The following is a 24,526-nucleotide window of genomic DNA, read 5'->3' as shown; positions in this document are numbered from 1 at the left end:
GTCCCCTGGGTCGGAATAAAAATGCCTCTGCGATGTCTGTAGAGGTCAGCTGCGTCTCCACACTTGGCGGTGAAGTGTTGGCATGGATATTTGTGACAGCAGTGTTGGCAGAGATGTGATTATTTTTAGTTCTAAGGAAGAGCAAATTTGGTTTTCCTTTCCAAATAAGAATATCCTTCAGGACCATAGATCACATATAATTAGATTTTTACATTTTGGAATCAGGTCCTCAAATCCCTACAATAGAGGCAATATTCTTAGCGAAAAAAATGTTTGCACTGTGACATGATGACCCTTTGCTAATAGATCAAATTATAGCTAAACAAATCCAAGACACGGCTCTTCCCAAATTCAAGTGGGAAGCACAGAGGAGTCCATTCTGAGGCTGATCGTCAAGTGCGAGTCAGGCACGGCGACCGAGCGGCCGCCGTGTGCCACGCACCGCACTGGACATGTCCAGTTTCAAACACAAATGCTTTTCGTTTAGACATTCTGATTCGGGGGAGTAACGGGCCTGCTGATGAATTTAATCAGCCGGTTTGATTGGGAAACCAAAGCAGATGCGTTTTGCACGTTACCACTTACCACCTGGCACGCGTTTCTCTCCCTAGACCCTTAACTGAGAAATAAGCATCTCAACTTCTGTGTTTTTCAGATTCCGTTTCTGGCCGAAGGGATCAGGATTCATGGAGACAAAGTCACAGAAGCACTGAGGCCGTTTCATGAGAGAATGGAAGCCTGTTTCAAGCAGTTAAAGGAAAAAGTGGAGAAGCAATACGGCGTCCGGACCATGGTAAGCGGGCAGCGTGCCGGAGGGGAGGGGCGTGTCTCCGCGTCACGTTGTCTGACTGTGACAGGCTCACGGGGCAGAGTAGGAGTCGTGTACGTGACGCCTGCTTGGGAAGTGGGACCCTCAGCCCCTTCATCAGTTCATCTGCCAGAAAACTAGCAACGTCCTTTCAATAACTGCAAATGTGGTGAGTAAAGTTCCATGAATTTGCTAGATCACCAGATACCCTACTCACTGCTGTGAGCACCATTTCCCTTTCGGACGGTGGAGCAACATTAAAAATCTCACAGAGGCCCATGAGACTTGGGCTGGTTCACAGAGACCACGCCTTCAGTCACACCACACACAAAGGGTTAAATAACACACACAGGGCAACAGCACTCGAGGTGTCCCAAAGCCAAGGAGGAGCCTGTGCCCAGGCCACGGTCAGAGTCCTTGAGGGGAGGAGTGGATTACCGAGGTCTGAAATTGTTACTGGAGGAAGTGGCCGCTGACCTTGGCCAAGGGTAAATTGCAGGAGCTGGGGAGGACACTGCCGGGAGAAAGGGCTCACTCCGCAGGGGCTGGAGGCCGAACTTGAGTGGCAGGCCAGAGGCGAATGCAGACACAGCTGTGCCTCGGGCAGAAGATGAATTGTAGGGTGGGTTTGGAAAGATGCCCACTTCCAAGAGCCTGGAATGTCAGTCTGGGGCAGGAGGCTCAGTTCCAGGGTTAAAGGAAGACCTGAGCTTTTGCTGAGAATTCTTGGAAGGTTTCTGAGCCAGGGCTAAGGTCAGAAGCATGGTAAAAGAGTGGCGTGTAATTCTTACTGAGGCAAAATACCTGACAGTTTAAGTCTGATGGCCAGCTTGAGACAGTCTTGATGAGCCATGTCTTAGAGGCTCTGGGGGCAGGACCAGACGCCACGCATCACTGTGGCCCCGTGGTGTGCGGTTCAGAGCAGGGCTTCCATCATTACTCACAGTTTCTGGGAGCCTCAGTGTGTCCTAGCCTTGACTGCTTGTGGGCTCGGGAGACGCCTGGCAGAGCAGATGGCCCGAGGCCCCTTTCCCCATTGTTCGGAGTTGAGCATCAGTGTGGCAAAACGAGGCGGCAAGACCTCTCTGATCTCCTAGAACCCCCACCTGCTGGCATGAGAGGATGTACGCACACGGGTCTTCTCTTGTCCTGCAAAAGGAAGGTGGTTGCGGAAGTTAGCCCACTTTTCATAAAAGAACCAAAGTGTCCAACGTGGTGCACCGTTTTGGTTTCTTTTTTGGCCCAGCTCCATCTTCCTGCCGTTCTCTGAAGTCCTCCACTGCTCTCTGTTGAATTCACTTCTTTTTCTTCCCCTGCACCTTTATCTCATTTAGCAAATACTAATTTAGTGCTTACCATGGTCCAGGGACCTTTCCGAGGTTTTTACAAATACAAGCTTGCTTGATTCCTGCAACGCTAGGGAGGAGGCGCAGGGGACATCCTCATTTTACAGATGAGGAAACAGGGACACGGGAAGGTTCACTGGCCCAAGGTCACATACTAGCAAGTGGCGGAGATTTCCTTCTCTTGCCCTTGTGGTTGGAGACACACATAAGAGAGCAGGCCTGCCCCTGCGAGGGGTTAACTTGGCTGTGATTACACTCTGTGCTCTCCCACCCTCCCCACCCCTGCCGGCCATGGCTGGTCCCAGTGCCTCCAAGCCCAGGACCTAGAGCTCCTCAGATGAGATGTCTTTGACCTTGACCCCAGCAGAGCATGACCCTGACCAAGCCATGAGTAACACAACTGCTGGGCTGTGGTCTGAAGACTCCGCGGGCGGGACTCTGGGACTGTCAGCCAGGCAGGAGCTGCTGCAGAGGGACAGGCTTGGAAATCAGGGTGCTCTCCTGCCGGGCCGCGTGGGGGGACCCTTCGTGCAAGTCAGCATCTGCGAGCAGTGCTTCATCACTTTGGAGCCTGCAACTCATTACAATCAGAGTCAAGTGGCAAGAAGAGTTGCAGAGGGTATCACAAAGCATCTCTTTCAAAGTCTGATGCCACTTTTAATTCTTTCTAAGAAATAAACACTTGGGAAATCTCCAAGTTCTCTCGCTCAGTGAAAGCCTCCTCTTTGATCAGTCATTCCATGTGGATTTCAAACAACAGAGACCTGTCTGGGTCACGAAGCGTCCTCCACAGCCCTTCCTCTGCTGCGATTCACAGTTTGGGGGCAGGCTCGCGCTTGGGCACAGGGAGGAGGGAAGCCAGGGTGGGAAGGCAGGGCTGCCGTGTGGGTGGCGGGGCCGCCCTCCGCGGCGGGCGGTGAGCCGTTTCCGCCACACTCTGAGACGGCATCCTGTCCACCAAAGTCCCGCCCCTCGGCAGGGGTGGCCAGGGCATCCCCCCCAGCCAGGGGCTGATCAGGCCTACTGGGAGCGCGATCGGGAACAGAATTAACGGTGCGTATCCCACCCGTGGGTGTTTTATCCCCGGAGCCACCTTCCTGAGTCCCCTCCATCCTGGGACCCCGCAGGCAGTTTCTCCCCGCCGCCAGCCTCCCTTGAGCAGACAAAGGGCCAGACAGATACCCTGTCATTCTCTGAAAAAATGTGGTGATAAAAAGCAGCCTGGATGAGGCTTTCCTGTCATATCTACTCTGAGAACTCTCAAGCATCTCAGAATACTTTGAAAAGCAATATAGTATCATCCTGTTTTTAAAAAGATGGATTTAAAAATAACCCCATAGGAAGGACATAAACGATTTTGTCAGGTTTTCTGAGCCAGCCTAGGCCGTGGGAAGGGAAGACGTGGGCGCCCTCTGACTCCTAAGCCACGACGGCTCCGGCTGCCCCTCGGCTTTGCCCTTCATCTCGCTGGCTCCCTGTGTGAAAGCCCGGGAGGCTGGCTTCTCCTGATACTTAGGGAGTGAGGAGGGCAGACGCCAGGGTCCCCAGAGGAGGGACCCCGGGCCTCAGCCGCACTCAGCACTGGCCCCCATGCCTTCGCTGGCCCAGGGGCACACAGGAGGCATTTGTTTGTCCACAAGCTTCTGAAAAAGATTTCCGTGTTTCTCAGCCGGTCCTTCATCCTTCTCTTCAAGTCTGTTGGGGAACAGGGAAGCTTTCTCCACTCTCATCCACCTCGTCGCTTTACCACCACCCAGTCCCAGTGCTGAGCACTCAAGTCTCTGGCACCCAGGCCCATCTCTCCTGCTGCGTCCGGGCCCCTCCGCCAGATGAGCACAGAGTGGCATCCTCACACCGGCCCTCAGTGAGATGGTTACTCCCTGCGTGCCCAGGAGGAAGCTGAGGTCCAGAGTCGAGTGGTTCCACTTTTATGCGAGGTCACATCGTCCGTGACAGAATCAAAATTCTACCCTAGCTCTAACTTCCCCACCCACTGCCAGCCCCGCTGCCAGGACAGAGACACCACTTCACTCACAGCGTCCTGGAGCCGGAGCCACATCTGTCAGGACTGGGAGGGACTAACGGCTTCAGGTGCAAAAAGTACAAGTCCTGGTTGCTCGGTTTCTAGAGGCTCTGCTCGGTCAAGAAGGAATTATGAGGCGAATGGCCCAGGGGAGCCCAGGGCCACACCTAGTGGGGGCCCTGCCAATGCAGGACCAGTAGTGGCTTCTGTCCCTCCTCCACCGGAGCCCGCTCCTGCCGTCCCTCCTTTATCCTTCCCCATCTTCCCCGTCTGTGCTTTTGCCTCCCGACCAGGACTCAAGGTTGCCTCGGGGGACAGCGCCGGCCCTCTGTGGTGGGGCTGGGGCGCTCACAGCTGCTTCTGAGCCTTCCCGAGAGCCAAACGAGGTTGTCCTGCTGGCCGTCTGCACCTTCTGGTCCATAACCAACTCCCTCCTGTGCGTCCACGCACTCAGTGCTGGGATCACACGGCTGCTGTGAAGATCATTTCATCAGAGAAATGGAAACTGTCATGCCGGGCTCTCTTAGCAACGGGGCTCACAGCACCCAGAGGTCAGAAGGGTTGTGTTTCTTCTCCACAGTAAATAGAGCTGCCTTTCCTGGAACTGTGTCTCCATGTGCCCAGTGGATGATGGACCACAGAGGCAGCATCTGCCAAGCCAGAAAGGTCACCTGAGCGCAAGGCTGCTTGCTGGCTCTCTTCCCATCGGCCGCCCACCTGGGCCCAGAGAGGATGGGGTTTTAGTCAAGCTGAGGCGGTTGCCAGGGAGAGGTGGGAAAGGCAGCCCCTCCTGGGTTGGTAGGTGGCTCGAGCAGGTGGGATTCAGAAAGACAAACCCTGGCTTCGGAAATGCTGATTCCCGACCTCTGAGCCGTCCTCAGATGCTGCTGCCGCGCGAGTGTGGGTTTTGAAAGGCAGAGGCTGCAAACAGGTCTCACTCCAAGTGTACAGAGGGTTCAGCGTTGCACGGAGATGCCAGAGAGCAGACCAGTGACCGAGCTGGGCGAGTGGTGCCGGGCTGGCGGGCGGGGTGGTCGGGGGGCACCTAGAGTAGCAGGCAGGACTCTTCCTTGGGAAGGTCAGGGACCACAGGACACAAAACAGGCTCCCAGGGCCCAGCCAAGAGGCTGGCCGAGATGAACACTTCCAGCCTTGGGTTGCCGTCTGAACGTGTTAAAACAGGGAACCTACTGGATGGGAGAAAATATTTGCAAATTGCATGAGTGAAAGAGTCAACATCCAAAACTATAGACCTCTCATACAACTCAACATCAAAAAAAAAAAAAAAGATTAAAAAAAGGGCAGAAGACCTGAATGGGCATTCTTCTGAAGAAGACGTGCAGACGGCCAACAGGGACGTGAAAAGATGCCCCACGTTGCTTCTCATCAGGGAAACACAAACCGAAACCATAGCGAGATGCCACTTGACACCTGGCGGAATGGCTGTCAGCGCAAAGATAGCAGATGTTGGCGAGGATGCGGAGGAAAGGGAACCCCCTACACTGTTGGCGGGAACGTAAATGGGCGCAGCGCTGTTGAGAGCCGTATGGAGTTTCCTCAGAAATCTGAAAATAAAACTACCGTACGACCCAGCAGCTCCATTCCTAGGTACATGTATGAAAAAGCCCCACTGATTCAAAAAGATACATGCACCCCGATGTTCACGGCAGCGTTACTTACAATTGCCAAGGTGTAGGGGCAACTCCAGTGTCCGTCACAAATGAATGGGTTAAAAAAGAACTGTGGTGTATTTATACAATGAAACACCACACAGCCATAAAAAAGAGTGACATTTTCCCATTTACAACAACATGGACGGGCTCGGAGGGCATTCGGCTAAGTGAAATAAGTCAGACAGAAAGACAAATACTGCGTGATATCACTTATGTGTCAAGTCTAAGAACTACAACAAACTAGTGAATGTAACAAAAAAGAAGGAGGGTCACAGAACAAACTAGTGGTTACCAGTGGGGAGGGGCAGGGGCAACATTAGGGGCAGGGGATTAAGAGGTACAAACTATCAGGTATAAAATAAGCTACAAAAATAAGTTGTACAACACGGGGACTGTAACCGGTATTTTATAATAATATAAAGTGAGATATAACCTTTAAAAAAAGGTGAGAAGAAGATATTGTAGACTTGGAGTCTCCAGAAACATTTTTACAATTGGGGCGAATCTACAAGTAACCATTTCCTTTTAAGTTTCCTTATAAAAGCCAATTAATGACAGTGGCTGTCTCCCTGGATATGGACAATGACACCATCATTGGTACTACACCCAAGACTGACCAGACCCTTCGTGCTGGCAAATTCTAGCCGCATATTGCTTTGGGCCAGCGGTCAGCAAACTGGCCTGCCCTCTGTTCTTATAGATAAAGTTTTATTGGAACACAGAGGTGCTAAATAAAGTTTTTGTGGAACACAGAGGTGCTCATTTATTTCTGTATTGTCTATGACTGTTTTCACGCTTGGATCAGAGACCTTTATGGCCTGCAAGCCTGAAATACTTACTATCTGGCCCTTTGCAGAAAATGTTGACCAGTGCCTGCTTCAAACTGTTCTTTCACAATTCTGAACTTTTTACCATTAAAGAGTTAGTGTATAGATCAAACAGTATTTTATATACAAAACATATGTTTAAGATACAGGCCCACTTGTCAGACCTGGAAGTGAGGTTATACAATCTGTAATCAACCGTGGTCCCAAGCAGGTCTTCTCTAGGTGATTGGCTGAATTAAATGCCAGCTTTGGTGGCGTGGGTTTGGGGCTTAGGGAGGTCGAAGCCACACAGAGACGGGTGCCCCATGGGAATCTGGTTTCTGCATCCTCAGGTTAAAGGAAGGAGCTTCTGCAGCAGCTGCGGTCCCAGATGTGCCAACATCTGGCTCGGGGTGTGGGTACACTGGCGTTTTGTAGCTAATTAGATGTTGACATGCGCTGTATTTCAGTGGTGCTTATTTTGTTAATATACAATGGTATGTCAAAGAAGGATGGAAAACTCTATCCAGAGACCGTTTTTCTCTAGAATTCATCCCTCGTCCACTCTCTGGCGAGGAGGAGGAGTTTTAGCAGCTCTGCCATGGATTCATCTAATCCATTGTACCAGTCACTGGCGGGGAGGAAATCCGCCTTCAATTAATTAGTTAATCAGCAGGAGCATCTTATTTTAGTCTAGAGAAGGTCAGGCATTATGCACCCATGTATTTTGGTGATCTGCATGGCTTTTCAGTATGCAGAAATGTACAAAGTTCATCTAAAGATCTTGCAAATTCTTTAGTCCCATGATAGATGTTATTCTATAAGTTAAAATTTCTAATCAGTATGTGACTTTGGTACAGGTTGATGCATTGTGGTCTTGGTACAGAAAATTGCATTTAAAATTTAAAAAATCAGCTCTTTTTGGTATTTTTCATAATATCAAATGCGATTTCAAAAAACTTTCCAAATACCATTATTTTCATCTTCAGCTCTGAACAAGAACATGTACTGTTCATAAAAGTATCGACAATATTGGTCTAGATTCCAGGCTGCTAAGACCACTGACCAAGTCTCTCTCCCTCTCTGTCTGTCTCCCCCAGCCCTCAAGTCTGGATGACAGAAGAGGCAGCCGTCCCCGGTCCATGGTGCGATCCTTCACGATGCCTTCTTCCTCCCGGCCCCTGTCGGTGGCCTCCGTCTCGTCCCTGTCATCGGACAGCACCCCTTCCAGGCCGGGCTCTGATGGGTGAGTCTGATGGGTGAGGGACCTGGAAGAGCCACTTAGGGCCCTGGCTTTGTTTCACCACAACTGAGAGGATTTGTACAAATCAGACTCTCTTTGAAATGAAGACTCTCCAAGACTCTACAACCATAGGGCCCACTAAGACTCGCAGGGTCTTGTGAGTCTTTGAGAAAAAATTCTGACTTTGGGTACCACTTTGGTAAGATTTCCATGAAATCTTAAAACCTCCAGTGAGTGTTCAGTCCTTTTCAACAAGTCCCAGAAGCACGTGGTGCATTTCTTGCCAGCTGTCTGCCTGTACTTTTCATCATTTGCTCCCTTCCAAAGTCATACAAGGGCAGGGCTGTCACACCCATGTAGGCTGGAAGGGCCACCTTCTTTCTGCAAGATATTTTTGGAGACCCAGTTTTTCTCTCAAGCACAGGATGGCATAGAGCAACTAAAAAGGGAACAAGAACGGAATAGACAAACATTCACTGAACTCCCGCTGTCTCCTGCAAAGAGAACTTCAATATTGACTTTTCTGGTGTGTTTTGGGGTTGCGTACATGGAAAGTTTGTTCTGATTATACTGAAAGAAAAAATGTCACATGCAATTTAAACATCAGAGAAAATCTTCTAATTGTTTTACCACCCAGTTTGCACAGTGTGGGGTTTATCCAAGCCCGTTTGGTTTACAATCCATCATCCTATCAAACCCGTAGTCTCATGGCCCCTGCGACGTGCAGACACAAACTTCCAGGGCACCCCGAGGGACAGTTCCAATCCAAGTGCCCGTGGTTTCCACCGACCAGTGTGCCCAATGGATGGTTGAAAACTGTTCCCACATTTTTTTTTCATAACAGTAACTTTTATCAGTGTCTGTTCCTTATAAGGCCAAGACCATATGGAAATTCTCCATTCAGAAGTATTTAAATCATGTGTGCTTGTCACTTAGAGCAAGATTGCTAAAGAAATTTAATTTGACTTCTCCCCAAGAAAATCCCCAGGCTAGTTATGAAAAGGTTTTTATATTTCCAGAAATGTAGCAAGGAGGGTAGAAAGAGATCCAGAGGTTTTAGGCAGAAGACTGGTGTCCCGCACGTGTAACTACATGAGTTCCGGCTGTTGCCTCCTTCCCAGGAGTCATCTGTTTAGCCTTGAACTAGAAGCCATCTTTATCAGAGTCCAGATTTTTGTGCATTCTCAGGGTTGCCACCCTTACCTACGTAGCAAACGTGGAGGAAATGAAGCTTTGGTCCCAAACGGTGCAGGTAATGTGCCAAATAAAGTTCATTCTGCCAGTAGTTGCTTCTCATAATGTGAAAAATTTTAAACTCAGCCTGTCTTCCTCTTTGTTCTTTATACACTCGTCTGGATTTCACAGCACAGGTTTTTCCCCTGAGCTAAAAGATGTCCACTAATCCTTTTTTTCTTTTTTCCTTCATGAATTATCACAAGTTCTGCAAAACCTGGAATAAAATCATGAAGATTTTTGATTATTGCTTGTAATATAATAGATATAATCTTTAACGCCTTCTGGGTGTTGATTTATTGGTTTTTGTGTATCCAGCTGGAAAAGTCCAGGTGTCCCAGAATGCCTTAATGATCACAGTCAATACTGGTGTATTTCATCAGTCATTTTCAAGTATTTATTATGGAAAATTTCAGACATGAACAAAGGGGACAGAAGAGATAATGGGGACCTGTGCCCACCCATAAGCCAACCTCAACAACCTCAACTCCTAGCCCAGCTGTTTCAGTCTATGCCCCACCCTGTACCTCCTTCATATTACTCTGAAGCAAATCTCAAAATCATGTCATTTCCTCCATAAACATTTCAGTGTGCATTCTAACCGCAATCAAACTACCCTTATCACATGCGAAAAATGAAGAGTCATTCCATATTATCATCCAGTACTGGTTTTAATTTCCAGTTGTGTCATAAATGTCAATTTTTTTTCGGTTTGTTTGAAACCTATCCAAATAAGATATTCACCTTGTGGTTGGTTGATACAGTTCTTTCATTCTCTTTTCATCAATAAGTTTCCCCTTCTACCTTTTTCTTTTCTGTTCCTTATAATTCATTTGTTGAAGAATCTAGGTTGCTTTCTGATGTAGCCTGGAGTTTGCTGATTGCACGCCCTATAGTGTTACTGAATGTGTATCTCTGTTCTGCGTATTTCCTGCAGACTGGTGGTCACTCCTAGTGGCTTGATCAGATTCAGGCTTGATCTGGGGACAGGACAACTTCATAGGTTCTTTCATTCAGAAGGACATCGTGTCTGACTCTCTTCCAGTGTTGTTAGCAGCTATTGACAATCAGTGCCTGCATTCAGTACCATTACTGTTGAAATCCTGCTGCCCGACCAGTTTTATTGGGAGAAACAAAAGTTAGGAAATGTGATTCTTGCTCTTGGCCATCTGTGTCTCCTGTGGATTTGAAATGTGGTTTTGTGAATGATGCACCTAAGTGTCGATTTCCACGTTACCTCTCCCGTGTTGGTAAGCCACATTGCTGTCATGATCTTTTTAATCAGAGCAGTGGTTTTGCTGTAAATGTCCCATTCACAAATGAGTTTAAAAGAAACCACAGCAAGGATGAAAATGTGATTGGCTTTCCACGCTTCTTTTTCTTTCAGTCAGTCTCCCCTTGAAGAAGCCAATTTAGTCTCCAGGCCTTCCAGGAAGTCAGGCTTGGAAGGTCGCAGTGGGGACTGAGAGCTCCCAAGGGCAGGCTCCCCAGACCCCGGTCCTGACCGTCCGCATTTCGGGGGCTGGGGTTTGCTTCCCCACTGGGCTCAGGGACTGCCTGGACACTGGGCAGCGGGGGGCTTCCGTGAACCCCTGTGGCCGACCGTTTGCTTCTCTTCACCGTGTGGGACCGATGGGTAGCCACATTCTGAAAACACATTAATCAAATCACAATTCAGGCTGTTTTTCCTACGGGACTGACTCTGGCTTCTTTTAAGAGATCTTATCTCTTCTCAAATACCATTTTCACTTCATTTCATTTTGTGGATGGGGCCATCCAGCCCACAGTGGTCAGAGGACGTGCAGTGACACCAGTAGGTGGCAGAGCTGGAACCCACATCCTCTGTTTCAAGCTCGGTTCTCGGCTGAAGAACTGAGGGCATCTCCACACATTTGGCTCATTTCTCACGGAGGCATCTCCCTGTGTATCAATACAGACGGCCCCTGCTTGAGCATCTGTCCACTTCTCCTCACTGCATGCGTGAATATTTCAGTATGAATCTCTAAAAGATGAGGGCTTCCCTTCTGAAATAGACCCCAATACCACCCTCCCCTCGTAAATGAACAATAGTCGCTGGATGTTGTCATCACGGATCCAGCCAGACTTCGCGTTTCCCCCATGGTCCTACAGGTGTTCTGTTTTTTCCAGTTTATTTTTATCGAGAAGCAAAACCACAATGATTGCAATCAGTAATACATACCGAAGTCTCCACTGGTCTCCCTTTTAAAATCATTTCTTTCCTTGTAAAATTGGGCAGTTCCTGGTCAGCGCTTGGCTCACGTTGAGTGACGTTATGTGTGCCTGCAGGGTGAACAGCAGCGGTTGTCCTATTAAGATGTCAATGATTTAAAGAACCATTTCCTTTAGGTTCGCTCTGGAGCCGCTCCTGCCAAAGAAAATGCACTCCCGGTCCCAGGACAAGCTGGACAAGGACGACCCGGATAAAGAGAAGAAGGACAAGAAGAAGGAAAAAAGGAACAGCAAGCATCAAGAGATATTTGATAAAGAATTTAAACCCACCGACATTCCCCTGCAGCAGTCGGAGGCTGTGATCCTTTCAGAAACGGTAATTTCACAGGGAGCCTTCCCTCCCTCGCTGTACGGTAGCTGCCGGGACCTGTCTTTCCTCTACATATAGCCAAGGGGGCTGTCAATTGGATTTCATTGAATTGGCTATGAAATAGTCACTTAAAACTCTGGCGTCTCCCGCAGCCCTCCCCTTATATACCCTGATGCTGACTGGCATCCAGAGGCGCAGAATAGAGCTGCCTCTCTTCTGAGGACGCCTGTCTTCGCCTCCATCCTCCATCCTGAAAGGGGTCAGTGCGGGGCCAGCTGTCAGCAGGACCCACATGGGTCTAGGCTTTCCAGCCAAGTTGGACTTGCTTCCATGATACATTCAGACATCTCAGGAGGTGAACAGGAATGCTTCTGCTGTCAGAAAACTGTGCTCTGTGCCCAGCTAACACTGTTCCCTCGCCCCTTCCTGACCAGAAATCGCTAAGCCACAGTTTCTGCCCGGGTGTTATAATCTGCTCGGCCAGTGTCCCGGAGCCCCTTCCCGCGGGGCGGTGCCAGCTGCCCGTGTGCTGTGTTATCCTCCCTGCCTCGTCTGCTCCCTGCTTAAATCCCTTGGCCATTTTTCAGAAGGATTTTCGGGGACTTAACAGGACGCGTGCCAGTTAGTTGACATTAAAAACGGATCCCAGCAGGGACTCTCGTTCATCCCGAGTCCGGGGTGTGTGACGGCCCTGAGACCCAGGCAGCACGCTCTCGTCCCAGGGCTGCACCTGCAGGCTGCCACTCCCAGCAGCGCAGAGCGACGGTTAGAGTCTGAGCGCAAAGATGAGGCACAGACAGCTTCTGGGATGAACTTTATTCAGAAAGTGCTATTTGTAGACTGGAAACAAATAAAGAAGAGGCTCTCATAGGCTGTCAGCTTCAAAGGTTAAGTCAGGCTTAGGGCTGCCTCCGCCTTGAAAGAGAGGCGGCGGCCAGGGGTGTGCCTCCCCTGGGTGGGAGCCCACGACCTGTCCTGGTTGTCACTGAAGGGCTGCTTGATCAGAGCGCTCGGGTGGGACCACCTTTTCATAAGACCTGCTTCACTGCTTGTTTGTTTCTTGATCACCAGAGGGTATGTTTCATCCAGATTACGCGCCACCGAGACCAGCAGTCACACGCTGGTCAAGGAGACCCCAGAGCTGCGACTACGGTCTTCATGAAGGCGGACGCCCTTGTGAGGCGTTTGGGCTGTGTGTTTGTGCAGCAGGCAGGCCCCCAAGGGTGGGGGGCCCTGGGGAGGGACTGGCCAGAGGCTAGTACTAAGCACTCAGGTGCAGGACCTCCCACAGGGGGGCTAAGAGGTTTCTGCCGACCATCCCGTGTTCCCTGTCCGCTCTTCTGGGAAGCTGAGAAGCTAGCAACCCTGCTGGGACTGGCCAACATGCCTTTCTCTCAAGTTTCCCGACACCGTAACTGGGTGGAGGAATTAACAGAAACATTTTTTGAATATTTACTGAGTGCAGACACTGTGCAAGTCTTTCATACATTTTTATTTAAGCTCTACTTCGAGTTGTTAAAATCGAGGGCCTCAGAGAATTTGAGCCAAGTGACAGAGCTGATGAGAATTAAGTTGTGTGAAGTCAAAGGACGTTCCTGGCTTGGCCATCACAGTACAAGTTCTGTCCCTCCCCGCCGTGGCTCTGCTCTCCTGCAGAGACACCACTAGCAAAGATGGGCTGAGTTCAGCACAAAGTGGGGCCCCCAGTAGCTGGCCTGGAGTACCCTCAGCAAATCCACAAGAACGCACCAGAACCTTGACCCCCCCCCCCAATGCCAGCCTCCAAGGATTCTCAGAATGACCACAGCTGCAGCTCGAGGGGCCAGAAATCTGACCTCTCACTGTGGGCAGACTTGCTGTCCTTGATCCAGCGTGACAGGTGTTGGCCAAGTCTGTGAGTACAGTTAGGCACCTGCAGCCTGTTTCCTATTCCAGCTTCCATGGGTTACCGAGTCCAAACTCATCTGCTCACTACACGACAGGCCAATAAATCAGGAGATGACATGTTGGGGCAAAGAATAACAACTTTGTTCAGAAAGCCAGCAGACTGAGAAGGTGGGGAACTAATGTCCTGGAGAATCGTCTTCCCCGAGTCAGCATTCAGGCTCCTTTTATACTGAAAAGGGGAGGGGGTGTGGGTGGTTGTTGCAGACTTCGTGGTGTCAGAATCCTTTGTTCTTGGAGCTGTCCACCTGGGTCAGGTCAGGATGTCGCTGTAAACCTCCAACAAGACAAACTGTTATTCTCTGTTCTGTAACTTTTTATCTCTATATGAAGGAAAAAGTGTTCTGCCCTTAAAGGTCAGAGCCTTGAGCATGGGCTGCCCTGTGCATTTCAGGCTCAAGGCAACGTTCTTTTACAAAAGACACAGAGCCAGCATGACTGAGCGCGGGCAACAGAGCGCAGGGTTAGAGGTAAAGGAGCAGAGCCAACAGGGGGTCAGACTTGTTCTTCCCTGTCACCCACGTGCATGGGACTGGCCAAGAGCTGCAGGACAGAGCAGGTGCGCCGGTGGGGTCTGTGGGAGGGAGGTTTGCTGGGTGGCGGCGGCAGCCCCACTCCTGGAGTGGCGCTCTGGGCCTCTGGGGTTGCCCTGCTCTGCATCCATTGGGCCTCCCCACACTTCTGCGGGGCTGAGCTCAGCTTCCTTCCTGAATCTGCATCATCAGTAATTTCATGCCCTTTAGCTGAGCCTCTCAGAGCCTGGGCAGGAGAGGGGCCCTCCAGGTGCAGTGTGCATCTCCCCAGTGAAGTATCCTGCTGCTGTCTGAGCCGTCAGGATAGGGTCGGGACGATAGGAGACGCACCCAGCAATGCCTGAGTCCCTGTCGCCAGGTCCCACACACACGCACCCAGGCAGGGCCCCAAGAAGTTCCCACACACGCGCACCCAGGCAGGGCCCCGAGGTCAACCAGGCTACCCCGGCCTCCCACGGCAGCTGGGCTGCAGGGACCTCGCCGGTTCCTGCAGATGAGGGATGACGCCTGGCATCCAGAGTCTGCCTCACTGGCACAGGATCGTTCTGGAAGGCAGCCGGGTGGCCAGTGTCCCCTCCCTCACCCCACCTACCAAAAGGCGTAAGCCGTTTTCTCCTCCCTCCAGCCTCGGTAGCCTCCAGGGAGGCCCTACCTTTGCAGACCACTTAGGGCCCACACTGCCCCCCACCTGCTCTGCCGCGGGCCCTCACCAGCAGGTCCACCCACCAGGCCCGGGAATCAAGCCCCAGCACCAGCCTGGGAGCCCTGCCTGCCTGCCCCGCCTGGCCCAGAGGGGAGATATTGATTCCCCCTTTTCTGCTGGGTTAATAACTTTTCTAATTACTCCTCCTTCACAGTGTTTTGAACTGCTTGTGCTCCCCGAGGCCTCATGATCTGAGACCAAGTTCTCAGAAATAGAGAAATAAAACTTCTTGGTGTTACAAACAAGGAGAAGGCTTAGGTGGGAAAAGTCAAGTGCATCCAAAAGTCAGAGACTGGCAGGAAAAAGGGCGATGAAAAGCAGACAGCATCCCTACCCAGTAATAGTGTAGCGTGAGCAAGGAGACAGGGAGTGAGTAAAGGGAATCCTTCAGTAAGCTTCTAGCCTTTCACGTACCTGCCAAGGAGGACCGAGGAGCCAGGAGCCTGCGGTGTGCTGGCCGCTGAGCTGGTCTCTGATTCCACTCTTGACCCTTTGGAGCGTCCCCTGTGTGCTCTCACCTGCTCTGAGTGGCCCATGCGGGACTCTGCTGTCTCACATTTATGCTCCAGAAACACGTGATGTGACACCCACCCCACCCCCCCACCCCCCGACTGGGTGAGGAGTCTCCCGGGAGGCCTGCAATCCCTGGGCTGCTGTGTCCAAGTGCTGCACACTGGGCAGCCTAGGGAGCAGGGGTTGGCTGCCTCACGGTTCTGGAGGCTGGACGTCCAAGCCCCAAGTGTCAGCAGGGCGGGTTCCCTCTGAGCTGTGAGGGGAGTCTGTTCCAGGCCCTCCCCCAGCGTCTCATGGTCTACCAGCAGTCTCTGGCGTGGCTCGTCCTGTAGAAGCGTCATCCTGACCTCTGCCCTCGTCTTCACACGGTGCTCTTGTCGCCAAGCCCAGGCTCGTTCTGCTCGCCACACCACAGGCCAACACATCGGGAGTGAGCCGCTGGGGCAAAGAATAACAACTTTGTTCAGAAAGCCAGCAGACCAAGAATACGGGGGAATAGTGTCCAGGAGAACCATCTCGTCCAAGTCAGAATTCAGGCTCCTTTTATACTAAAAAGGGGAGGGGGTGTGGGTGGTGGTTGCAAACTGCTTGGTGCTGGAATCCTTTGTTCTTGCCGCTGACCACCTGGGTCAGGTCGTGATGTCCCTGTAAACCTCCAGTAAGACGTGTTATTTTCTGTTCTGTAACTTTTTATCTCTGTATGAATGGGAAAGTGTCCTACGCTTACAGGTCAGAGCCTTCAGGATAGGTACCCTGTGTATTTCAGACTCTAGGCAGCATTCTTTTATAGAAGGTGCAGAACCAGCATGACTAAGCATGACTAAGCCCAGGGTTAGAGCCAAAGGAGCAGATCTAATACGGAGTCAGGTTTGTCCTTCCCTGTTACACTGCCCCTGTGTGCATGGGTGTGTGTCCCAATTACCCCCTTATATAATAACACCAATCAGATTGGATCAGGACCCACCAGAATAACCAAATCTTAACTTGAAGATCTGCAAAGACCCTGTTTCCAGCTAAGGTTGTATTCACAGGTCCTGGGAGTTCGGGCTTCAGCATCTGAATTTTTGTGGTGACATAACTCAGCCCGTGGCAGACCCTAACTCTGCTTCTGTCCCTCCGACATAGATAAGTCCCCTGCGGCCCCAGAGACCGAAGAGCCAGGTGATCAACGTCATCGGGAGTGAAAGGCGCTTCTCCGTGTCCCCGTCGTCGCCGTCCTCCCAGCACACGCCCCCTCCGGTCACGCCGCGGGCCAAGCTCAGCTTCAGTTTGCAGTCCAGTAAGTGGGACCTTCACATCCGAATTCATGACCTTGTTCTGTGACCTCCCCCTTGACCGAAGGCTCTGAAGTTAGACCCACCTCCTCTCCTTCCAGCCGATGGAGAGAGTTTTGACAGGCACCTGACTTACAGGGAGTGTCCGCAAAGAAAATCAGGCCAGAGCCCCGTCGCGGGCTCCTGGCGTCCTGGGCGAAAGGGGTGGGGCTGGTCCAAGCTCTCCAAACCTCCTGTGCCCTTGGGGAGACGGAGGCACAGGGAGTGCCCCCCGTTTCCTGTCACAGGATCACGCCGCCCACAGGGACCTTGTGTCCAAGAGGAACAGGAAGGGAAGACCCACTTCTGGGCTGTGCTGAGGGGCTCAGGGTATAACTTGCTTTCCAGCTTTGCCCAGTTTCTAGGGGGCTGCAGTGTATCGCCACAAACTCGGTGGCCTGAACAACAGAGATTCATTCTCTCGCAGCCGGGAGGCTGGAAGTCTGAAATCAAGGCATCGACAGCCTTGCTTCCTTCTGGAGGCTCAGGGAGAATCTGTGCTGACTCGTCCAGCGCTGGTGGCATCCTTGGTGTTCCTTGGCTTGTGACAGCATCACTCCAGTCCCTCCTCTCTCTTCACATGCCTTGTTCTCTGTGTTTCTGTGTTCTCACCTCTTCTTACAGACACTAGTCTTGGGACTTAGGGCCCACCCCAAATCCAGGGTGGTCTCACCTCGAGATCCTTAACAGTCACACCTGCAAAGACCCTATTTCCAAAGAAGGCCATATTCTGGGGATCTGGGTGGATGGGAATCGGGGAGGGATGCCGTGGAACCCGCTGCAGCTGGCAACCAGCTTTCCACCACTAAGGTCAGGCCGGCCAGGGAGCTGAAATCCCGGCAGCAAGAAGGTAGCAGGGAGTGAGGGCGGCCGCAGAACAGGCGAGGCCAGGAGAAGCCACTTGCCTTCCAGCGGCCGGAGGAGTCCGGGGGCGGGCGCTCCGCGCTGTGGAGCGGCTTGTGCAGGGCCGCAAACGCCTGTCCTCAGCACCTGCTTCCTTCTTGCTGAAGGGCAGCAGTGGTGATTCCAGAGCATCCGGTCAGTCTTGAGTCAAGGTTACAACAGCAGTTGAGGCTGAGGCGCTGAGAGTTTCTGGGCGCTGGAAAGGAGACGGTCTCTGGGTGTCATGGCTTCGCATCCTTATGCTATAACCAAATGATCTTCAAAAACATTTTATTAAATTTTTTTATAAATAGTTGAAAACGGGCACCACTGCAACTGCTAAGGAGAACACTTTGGTGGTTCCTCGAAGTGAAACACAGAACCTCCATGTGCCCCAGCAGGTCGGCTCTTGGGCATTTGCCCCAGAGAACTGAAAACCAGGACTCAAGCGGATACTTCCACGCGCGTGTTCGTAACTGCAATACCCACCGTAGCCCAAAGGTGGAAACAACCCAAATCTCCATCCACTGATGAATAGTTCATCAAAAACGTGCATCCAGAGAAACATCCACTCAATGGAATATTATCCAGCCACTAAGAAAAAGAAGTTCTGGTACACGCTGCAACACAGGGGAACCCTGAAAACACTGTTGAGTGAAGTAAGCCAAGACAAACATTAGATGATCCCAATTATATGAAATAAAATAAATTCCTGAAGACAGAAGGTAGACTGGAGATTGTCAGGGCTTGGTGGGGAGGGCGGAGGGGGAACCACTGCTTTGTGGGCAGAACTTTTGTGTGTGGGGTGATGAAACAGATGTGTGTGTGACGGTGGCACCGCGTTATGAGTGTGATCAGTGCCACGACGTGTACACTTAACAATGGTGAAAATGGCATCTTTAAAGAAGTAACCCAGTGAAAACGACTGAGCAGCCGGTCACGAGGGCAGTCCCTCGGTCACAGGCCTTCTCACTGCTGAGTCAGCTGCGGGGCTTCCTGGTGAATCGACACAGCTCTTCCTAGGCCGTGGAGGGTATTTTTTTTGTAACCACGTGGATCATCGAGGAAAACTTTAAAAGAAACCCAGCAGCAACAATGTCCATTTTTCTCTCTTTAACATAAAAGACAAATTCTTTCTAAGAGTCTGAGAAAATACGTTGTCTTAATGATCGTCCCTCCTCCGCTTGTAAACGACCCCCGTTCGGATTGCTTTAGAAATCAACTGGGCTTCCCCCTTGGCGTCTGTAAGGCAGCGACCTCAGGGGCTGCCACTGCTAACAACTTCATTTCGTACAATCACGGGTTTTCCTGCTGTGAGGGTTTTGAAAGGCAGGTGGCTGGCTGCGGGCTGCACCATCAGACGTGGCTTAGTGAAGCTCCCCAGGGAGTCACTGCATGCAGGAGGCGGGGTGCAGAGTCCTGGCCGGGCTCTGAAACCTCTAAGTCTAGGCAGTCCTTGTGACACCGAGCTGTGTAGATGCCACCAAGGCAGGGGGGCCGAGGCAGGATCGGCTGTTTTTCCAGTGGTCTGGTCTCCCTTAAGCTCAGGTTTTAGGGGTCTCATGGCGGTTAGTGTTCTCTCTCTAGAACGTGCCCTCGGGAGGGGATGTCGGCCCTGCGTGCCCTGCCCCTCCCTGCTCTCTCCTCTGCCCTGTGAACCAGCATTTCTGCGGGATGAAGTGCTCCCGCCTCCCTGCCTCTCCCAAGAGAACACCAAGCAGCCGGTGTGCATTCACGCCAGGTGGGAATGTGGGTTTGATTCGAATCCACCCACTTTTCCAGGTTTGGAGCTGAATGGCATGACCGGGCTGGACGTGGCCGAGGTTCCGCCCCCTCTGCCTCTCAAAGGCACCACGGCCGACTATGGGACCTTGACGGAGAACCTGGACTTGATGGGCTCACCCACGCCCCCACCCCCGCCTCCTCACCAGAGGGTAAGTCAGGACTCGGAATCGCGGGGGTTTCATGTCCTTCCCTCCACAAAATAGAAACCTGCTCCCTGATGTTAGCGTGTTTACTCTGGGCAGGCGGAGATTTGATTTGGAGGAAAGAGGTCGCTAGGGGTAGAACCCGGGTGTGTGACCCATGGCTCCTGTGTCATCAGAACAAGGCAAAGGGGGATGTTCCAGCCGGTGGATCGAAGGGCCAGGCTTGACCTGCGAGGGCATTCCACTTGGGGTGCAATTCTTATGACAGTTTGGTTTTGAAAAGTAGCTTTGGGATGGAGAGGTCTGTCTGACTTTCTTAAGAAGCTGGTCAATGCTGCGCTGCACAGGGACGTGCTCCTCTGGGACCCCAGCCCGGCCCTCGAGAAGCCCCTGTCCCAGCTGTTCCTGCAGGCAGCCCCACCCTTGCCCTGGCCACTGCTATTGTTGGAGACTTTTTCACTGAATTCCAAGTTTATTATTTCTCCTCCTCCTTCTTCTCCTCCTCCTCCTTCTTTTTTTTAGTGGCTTAAAATAACAAACATGTATTATTATTTTAAATTTTTTTTTCCTGGGGGGAGGTAATTAAGTTTTTATTCATTTATTTTTAATGGAGAGACTGGAGATTGAACCCAGGACCTTGTGCATGCTAAGCATGTGCTCTACCACTGAGCTACACCCTCCCCCTATTATTTTTTTTAGTGGCTTAAAATAACAAACATTTATGTTTTTTTGTTTGTTATTTTAAGCCACTGGGAAAAAAAAAAGCTCCCTCTTCTTGTGAGAGGAGTGGAAGAGAGAGGGGATCTCTTTACAGAATATTATTGAATTATTCCTTTTGTGCAAGAAAACTAAACATGCAGAGGGGCCCCATCTTTGGTGCTGGAGGGATGAACTGTCCTTGTGAGGCTGCAGTGCCTTTCAGATCTACCCTCTGGCCCTAGAGGTGCCACGACGGGGGACCAGCCCTGGTGAAGGGACCCGGTGCCCCATGGTGGCTTTTCAGGAAGCTGGAATGTTTCATAGCAACTAAAGAAACGTAAGCCTGCTCTTTCCTGCAGATTTCAACTACAAGTTAGAATGAAAGGAGACACAGGGAGCTGAGAGAGAACACTGGCTGGTTGGGGTGTTGTTTTCCTAACAGCTTAGCCAACTGATGACATCTTTACTTTCATATCTTGATTTTACTGGAAAAACAACCCCCCACCTCCACCCACCCCGGCCCTGGTCTCCATACCCCCGTGAACTGAACACTCAGAACTTGGAAGTGGGAGCAAATTCATTTTTGTTACAAATCAACTCAACAGCAACATTTGATCATCTCAGCTTCTGGGAGGCATCGTCTAAGACACCGATGCCACCACTGTGGGCGGAGGGAAGAACACGCGCACACACGCTTGGGCCCCATTGACAGTGGAGTGGTGAATTCCACTCCACTGATGACCCGAGTCTCCTTGCTGTTGGCTTCCTGTTTGGTTCACCTGCAGCCGAGGGCACGTGCAGGACGCCCGCCTGTGGGTTTGGATGTCGTCACTGGAACCAGTAGGGTTTCAGGGGGCCATTGTAGAATAAGGATGATTTATCCTATATGGGGATGAGCCACATCCCCATCCCTCTCACTGACTGGCCCCGGGCTTATAGTTAACTCTAGTCCTCTCCCTTTAAGCTGTCGTTTCTTTCAGAATGGCTCTTGGAACCAACAATCTGAGCCATCATGTCACTCAGAAGTGAAGAGCCCGCCATGCTCGTGTTTGGCGCCAAGGGGCACCCAGAGCATGTGCTTGTGTCCGGCTGTTGGCCTGGCCCTGTGTCACCTGTGGCTTCCACGAGTAAACAAGCAACATTTATCAGACCCAGAAATCGGTGCTTCTCTTCAGCGCTCTTACCAACTTAAAAAATGTACAAGTCAATTCTTTTACTGCCCCTGTTGTAATGTTAAATGCCCTCATATCAGTTCTGCTTTTCTGCATTTATTCCCTACTCTCCGTTAGGCCCTAGATCACTTCCGTATTTATTTGTTGCGAATCAGGGGGAAATCTGGGCAGTGAGCAAGAGACTGCTTCATCACTATTATGTCCTTGAAACACCTTTTCTCACATTGAGCTAAATGTGAACCTCCACGGAGAGGCTGTTAAAAATCCACCCTCACCCTTCGTTGGAGGACAGTGCTTTGTGGTTTCATTCTGGTGTGTTCTACCTGCGGTGTGCCCACGCTTTTCCTGCTGTTTATTTGTTCATCTGCTCATTCATTCACTCATTCATTCACTTGTTCACTCGCTCACTCATTCATTTACCTATTTGGTCAACACATCTTAACCTCTCGTGCATGTCCGGTGTCCGTGATGGGCGTGAGGGTTCCCAGGGCAAGGGACCAGCTGCCCTCCACCACTCACACCCTGGCAGGTCCATTCAGTTTTTCCCATCACCTTTCCAGCTGTAAATTCATTCCTGGGAATCTAAGGCAGACTGTGGCTCATGGACCATATCCAGCCCATCACTTGTTTTTGTAAATAAAGTTTTATTGGGACACGGCTTCACCCATTTCATGACATCCTGTGCTTCTCTTATGAAGAGTTTATACCTTTTCTCCTAACTTTGTTCATCCCCCTCCGTTTGCAGTTTTGCAAGAGACTGTGGATGAAAAACTCCTTTGTCAGTGGGTGACTTGGAATGGTGACCACTGGTGCCCATGGCCTGGCCGGCCCGCTCTAGTGGGGCCTTTCCATTTCAGAGAGCACGGAAGGCCTCTCACCCACCCCTGGAGAGCACCTCAGAGGACTTGATTGTCCCTGAACAGTTTCGGGACGTCTTCAGGGGTCTTGAAGAGGGACACATGGGTCCTGATCAAGGGAGGCCCAGCTGTGGCACAGCCAGGCTGCCTGGGTGGCCCTGGGTCCTGCTTTGCCCACATTCACCTGTCCTTAACCACGTACACTGCCCAGCTCTGAAACTGGTCTGTTTCCAGGGGCCCTAGATCAGTCGCACGTGGATTTTAAAAAATCGCATGTGTGAAGACCAGTGGTCACCCTTCTCAGGGGCTGTGCAGACGCCTGAAGTGCTTTGTGAAAAGCGGCTAATCAGAGACAGGCCTGTGGCCACCAGCAGCAGACCTGCCAGTCCCCGCCGCAGGGAGGGGGCGGTTCCCAGTTCCCAGTTCCTGCCCAGGGGTGCAGACTGACTTGCCCTCGCCACCACCGGGCCAGGTCAGACCTACCAAGAGGCCATTTCTTTCCTGTCGGAGCGTCAACAATGCGCGTTTTCTGTCTTCTAGCATCTCCCGCCTCCGCTGCCCAGCAAGACCCCGCCCCCGCCCCCGCCCAAGACGACCCGCAAGCAGACCTCGGTGGACTCCGGGATCGTGCAGTGAAACCGCGGCACCGTCTGCAGGGCCAGCCGTCAGCCTCCCCCGCTCCCGCCTTCTTCCACGCCTGCCGGTTACCTCACCGGGCCCAGGATGTCTGACACTTAGCGCAATTGCTTTTCCTTTAACAGGAGCTCGGCTCCAGCCGTGGGGTGCGTGGCCTTTCGCATCGCGGGGCGAGGTGGCTATTGGTCTGGGATGTGCTGTCGTGTTTATCAAAGTTGGAGGCTTCTGAGTCTGTCTGTCTTGACAGAGCCCAAGTCTTGCCCAAAAGTCTGTTCTTTTTGTGCCAAATGACACGTTAGCCAAGAGCCTGATGGATGTGAGTTTAGCCCAGTAAGGAGCGATGAGGCTTTTCCTGGAGCACCTGTGTAGAAAGTGAGCTTACGAGCCCTCATTGCTCGGGCCGAACCCCAGCTTCCTCCTGCAGGATGTTTTATCAACCCCCTCGCTGCACCTGGTTGTGTAACATGGTGTTGATTGACTGTCTCTTCAACCTCCACCAGGCGATTAAGGTCAGCCCTTTCGGGGAAGTTCCTGAATTCCTTCGGTATCATTTAAAATAGGATATTTCTCAGCTACTGAACAGTTACTAATTTATGGAGTGAAAACAACATTAAAAATACTGGATCAAGTGGAAAAATAAACCTGAGTAGAGGAAGATCAGTTTTCTCTCTTTTTTTTAAAAAAAAAACATGAGTACTACATTAGATGGTTTAAGTAGGTGATTCCTTCTTGTCCTCATTCTGTACAGAAAGTGTGTATATATGATGGTCTTTAGAAATTGTTTTTGTGGTCCTTCTGTTAATAGGTGCCTGCAAATGATTCTCAGTGTGTGTCCTGAAGTTTTAAGTGGGGGAAGTGTAAAAAAAAAAAGGAAATAAAGTTTTGTTGGTTTTTTTTTTTCAAAGCTGACGTCCTAAAAATGTTCGTGGACAATGAGTTAAAAAAAAAAAAAACTAACAATGTATAACCTAATATTTGTATTCTATCATCTATATTTTTTTATTCACTATAATCATGATACTCTTCTAGTAGGCTCAAAAGTTAATCATTGACAATGAAAAATAAAATGTCATTTAAAAAGATTCACAGTGTCTGACGAAGTATGTCTTTATCCCTCAGTGTCAAATATAAAAGCCGCTGTTTCTGTCCTGCTTTTGTTACCGAGTCCAAACTCGTTCTGCTCGCCACACGGCAGGACAGTAAATCGGGAGACGGGGAGTTGGGGCAAGGAATTGCGACTTTATTCGGAAAGCCAGCAGAGCGAGAGTATGGCAGACTAACGTCGTGGAGAACCGTCCTCCCCGAGTCAGCACTCAGGCTCCTTTTACACTAAAAGGGGAGGGGGGGTGGGTGGTGGTTGCAGACTTCATGGTGTAGGCGCTGTTGGTGCAGGTTTCCTGTTCCACTAGAGCACAGGGCGTGCTCGGTCCCGCCCTCCAGGCCGGCCTCCCTGGCCTCGCCAGGGGCTCCCTCCCCCTCAGCCCCAGCCCCCCAGCCTCCAGGCAGGCCTCCCTGGGCTCCAGAGCTGGACAGTTGGTGACAAACACAACAGCTAGAAAAGGAAGACTGGACACGTTTTTACAAGTCTTACAGAAATTTACTAATATAAATTATAGAAATGCAAGTGTATTTACAAAAACAAAACCTCTCAAAC

At 51.0% G+C, this 24,526-nt stretch overlaps 1 protein-coding gene across 2 annotated transcripts in view; it reads left to right on the top strand.

Annotated features, from left to right (window-relative positions):
* DOCK1 (dedicator of cytokinesis 1) overlaps positions 1-23,954 on the top strand; it is a 484,307-nt gene extending 460,353 nt beyond the window's left edge. For both annotated transcript variants that reach the window (XM_074373399.1, XM_074373400.1), the window contains exons 47-52: positions 656-793; positions 7,757-7,902; positions 11,500-11,698; positions 16,511-16,664; positions 19,363-19,514; positions 22,777-23,954. In XM_074373399.1, the coding sequence (XP_074229500.1) occupies positions 656-793; positions 7,757-7,902; positions 11,500-11,698; positions 16,511-16,664; positions 19,363-19,514; positions 22,777-22,872 (885 nt within the window). In that variant the 3' untranslated portion in view covers positions 22,873-23,954. The remainder of the gene's footprint in view (positions 1-655; positions 794-7,756; positions 7,903-11,499; positions 11,699-16,510; positions 16,665-19,362; positions 19,515-22,776) is intronic.
* Positions 23,955-24,526: the final 572 nt, after the last annotated feature.

The sequence above is a fragment of the Camelus bactrianus genome, chromosome 11 (genome assembly GCF_048773025.1).
Source record: "Camelus bactrianus isolate YW-2024 breed Bactrian camel chromosome 11, ASM4877302v1, whole genome shotgun sequence".
Lineage (NCBI taxonomy): Eukaryota > Metazoa > Chordata > Mammalia > Artiodactyla > Camelidae > Camelus > Camelus bactrianus.
Note: the sequence above shows the minus strand (reverse complement) of the source record. Positions and strands in the feature narration are given on the sequence as shown.